At 41.7% G+C, this 4,074-nt stretch overlaps 1 protein-coding gene across 5 annotated transcripts in view; it reads right to left on the bottom strand.

Moving 5' to 3' along the window:
• ank2b (ankyrin 2b, neuronal) overlaps positions 1-4,074 on the bottom strand; it is a gene marked incomplete in the record, with an annotated part of 125,750 nt that overhangs the window by 92,080 nt on the left and 29,596 nt on the right. For all 5 annotated transcript variants that reach the window (XM_014017466.1, XM_014017467.1, XM_014017468.1 and 2 more), the window contains 3 exon segments: positions 1,897-2,082; positions 3,518-3,616; positions 3,708-3,806. In XM_014017466.1, the coding sequence (XP_013872920.1) occupies positions 1,897-2,082; positions 3,518-3,616; positions 3,708-3,806 (384 nt within the window).

The raw sequence follows: 4,074 nt of genomic DNA, 5'->3' as shown, positions 1-4,074 counted from the left end.
GAATAAATTAAAGTTTTCTACACTCCTAGACACTATAATTGCACAAAAATTGTTTATAAATGCAAAAAAGTGCATTTAGCATATGTCTCCTTTAAACGTTTAAATGTCTAATATTTCCATGTCACTTTAGAAAAAAAATCTCATTCCATTCCATTTGGGGGTTAGAATCTAATTTCGATGCATCATAATGTAAAAAGATGTTTAAAATGTTTTACCGTTCAATAGATAACATTGAGGAGTATCAAAGTTTACACAGCAGAGAGAAAACAAAAGGATCAGCAGCACCTTCTGCATTGAAAGCCAGTGTACAGAATTATTTCAGCTTCTAGAAGTTAAATGTTTCTGAGAAAAGCCTCAGTATACATTATGTACAAATTTTAACCTGGAGGATGGAGAGTAAAAAAGCAGCCAGGGACTGCTGCTGATAACCAGACAGCCACTGAACAACATCAAAACATTTTATCCTAAATAAGAGAGCGTGATTTATAAACTCCAATATAACTTTACAACACACTCTACACCAGAACAAAAAACACTGAAGACACATWCTGTATTAAACTCTGCCAAATTGATTTGGAGTCAGCAATTGCAAATTGCACAATTCATTTATTTGAAAATAATAACAAAATGATCTGTGAATACCTGTGTAATGTGACATTACATAAATTACATGAACTAAATGTGAAATTCAATAAAAATTATAAAACATTGTTCAGATAAATAACTGAAAGCCTAATTTGTTTAGGCTGGYTGTTAACTCTTCAGCTCGGTCTGAATCAAACTGAGCGTCTTCAAAGACTTATCTACAGCAGGTAAGACATTGACTGTTCATAACGTTTACACTTCAAAATGACCCAAGTGCCACCTGAAAGTAAACATCCTTCATTAAAAAGCACCACCACCACCAGCAGGTAGTTTTAAGCCCCTCCCACCCCTTACTAAAGCCCAGAAGTTTGCATGCAACCTGAAATCTGACCACCATACAACCTGCAGACAGCGGCACACTCCATGCACTGGACATGGCTACACTTAAGACACCGGTGCAGCGGGGTGGGGGGTGGGGGACGGGAGAGTAGTGATTAAAGAAAAGAAGGAAAAAGAAGGAGAGACCCAGTTAGTGGCAGGACCAGGAGGGACGAGGCAGGCACAGTGACACTGAGTGACAGGAGAGAGAGAGATGCACACCGAGACTGATGGACCCACAGACTTACATCGACTACATCAAACTGGAACACAGGCTGGGACTAGTATCTGGATCATACAGCAGCAAACGTATTGTGGTGTTATTTGTAAATACTGTGAAGTTTGCTGCTGTAAAGTTACAAAATGTGGACAAATTTGATAATTTTTTTGAGGTGCTGTTGGTAAAAAGCATCTTAATGAGCTTAGAGCTGCTCAACATAAAACTCACTGAACTACACATGACATAATAATGACCTTTATGTTGAGCAGCTCTAAGCATCTATATGAGCTTAGAGCTGCTCAACATAAAGGTCATTATTATGTCATGTGTAGTTCAGTGAGTTTCGGACCTCATCATACTTTAAATAAGAAAATTTATGTGAAATAAAACTGTGATTTAAGATGTAAAACTGACCAATCAGATGGTTGAAGATCAGGAGAATGTATCCAGATACAGATCACAGTGTGGCAGACCAGATTTTACTGCTTTCTTAGGTTATTCTTAGTTTTATGTGAATTGAAACAAATTTTCCCACAACATTTAGACAGTTGTTAGCCCGGTTCTTCTCTTCATTTCCTGACACAAAACTAAAACCTTGCATAAACACTGCAGTAGCTGTCTTTGTTTCATTTAGTTCTTTGTATCCAGAGTACCACAAACACAGAGCATGTTGTGAGCCTGACCTCTGAGGAGGCAGGACAGTCAGCTCGTACCTTCGACTGGACGTCAGCGTTGTGGTCATTCTGAAGGAGGAGGGCGGCTGATTTGGTGTCATCCTTACGAGCAGCAATGTGCAATGCAGGCAAGCGCACTTTGCCTTTGGTGTCATTCTCCAATAAGACGGAGACCACCTGGTTGTGTCCCTGCTGAAGGGCAATGGCCAGAGGGGTAAAACCATCCTGRAGGAGGGAAACCACACAGACAACTTAGAGGGAAAAGTTTTTTCTTAAAACAAAAAAGTTAATTTGGTGTCCAAATGGAACTTTTTAAATTAAAAGCACCAGGAGATTAAATATCCCGAGGTCCTCTTGAAGCCTTTTCTTATAAAACTAATCCATCATCTCTTTTAGCTTTCAATAAGTTCTATGGTTTCAGGTAGATTGATTGTGCTGCAGTGTCTGTGTTGTCATACAGGTCACACAGTTCAATTAAATGATGGGAATAACTCAGAATCTGTTAAAGTTAGTTTTTTAAAAGAGTGTTTTCATGTGCATCTCAAAGTAAAATAAGGAATAAACTAATTTCTAGTGTCTATCAAAGCCCCACCCCCACCCCCCAAAAAAAAGAAGAAATGATGTAAAAATAACTATTTTGTTCTCTTTGTGTTTACTGTGCAACACAAGTATTTCCGTGACTAAAGAACACAATAAGAACAGAGGTAAACATCTGGTCACCAGAGTCCAGAAACCAGAAAGCCATCACAGCATCTCAGGATGGAGTTTAGACAATAACTAAAAACAACTTTTTATTTTTACACTGAAGCATGGTTGCTGTCTTGGATGATGTTGTTGACCAAACTGTACAATAAATGTTTGCCTGTGGTCCTATAATGCCCAGAATCTTGTACACTACATGGCCCACTTGCAGCTGAAGTTAAATATCTCATTCTACGGTAATGCCATGACTTTTGGTGGTATAATGGACAGACTGCACTATTTATAGTTTAAAGAAAATCCACAGAGGACCTCTGGCTCCAAATTTGAGACCCCAATCTTGAGTCGGAAAAGGGCAGAGGGAAGACATGCTGCCCAAAGTGGAGGAGTTATGTATCTTGGGGTCTTGTTCATGAATGAGGGAAGAATGGAGCAGGAGTTCAACAGGTGGATTGGTGTTGCATCTGCAGTGATGTGGGCGCTGTACCGGTCCGTCGTGGTGAAGCGAGAGCTGAGCCAGAAGGTAAAGCTCTTGATTTACTGATCGGTCTATGTTCCTACCCTCATCTATGGTCATGAGCTTTGGGTAGTGACCAAAAGCATAAGATTGCGGATACAACAGCCGCTGCTCCTCCACATCAAGAGGAGCCAGTTGAGGTGGTTCATCTGGTTAGGATGCCTCCTGGACGCCTCCCTGGTGAGGCGTTTGGGGCATGTCCCACTGGGAGGAGGTCCAGAGGAAGACCCAGGACACACTGGAGGGACTATGTTTCTCAGCTGGCCTGGGAACACCTTGGGATTCCCCCAGAGGAGCTGGTCCAAGTGGCTGGAGAGAGGGAACTCTGGGTCTCTCTGCTTAGGCTGCTGCCCCCYGAGACCGGACCCCGGATAAGTGGAAGAAAATGGATAGATTTACAAAAKTCCACAGCTATCAGCAGAAACACAACTAAAGTCGACTCACTTCTGTAGCAATGCTCTGGTTGCCTCCATTTTCCAGCAGGTACCGGACCACGTCCATGTGGTTCTCCTGGGCCGCCATGTACAGAGGAGTGAATCCATTCTGGACACAAACACACTGATGGTTCTGAGGGAGCTCCCTACATTTCTACAGTTTTCAAACTAACCACACCCATGCTTGTGGGGATTTGTACCTGAGACTGTGCATTAATGTCTGCGCCTCGTTTGGACAAAATCTTCACCACATCAGCCTGACCCGCCAGAGAGGAGATGTGTAGAGCTGTGTTTCCTTTCTGCATGAAGACAAAGAGCAAATTCAGTCATCAATGATCAATCGTCTTTTCTCTTTACAATCAATTATCTCTGATTGTTCAGGAGCTGAGATATGAGGTAAAAAAGAGCTCAAAACCAAAAGAAAACTAGACACTGCATAGCGGTAACTAATGACCCCCGCACGAACAAATGAACCAGAACCCAGAAGTCTTTATTCCAAATAAATGTGTGTGTGTGTGTGTGTGTGTGTGTGTGTGTGTGTGTGTGTGTGTGTGTGTGTGTGTGTGT

The sequence above is a fragment of the Austrofundulus limnaeus genome, unplaced genomic scaffold, assembly GCF_001266775.1.
Source record: "Austrofundulus limnaeus strain Quisiro unplaced genomic scaffold, Austrofundulus_limnaeus-1.0 Scaffold169, whole genome shotgun sequence".
NCBI classification, from domain to species: domain Eukaryota; kingdom Metazoa; phylum Chordata; class Actinopteri; order Cyprinodontiformes; family Rivulidae; genus Austrofundulus; species Austrofundulus limnaeus.
The sequence above is the reverse complement of the archived record's forward strand: the minus strand, read 5'-3'. Positions and strand labels throughout refer to the sequence as shown.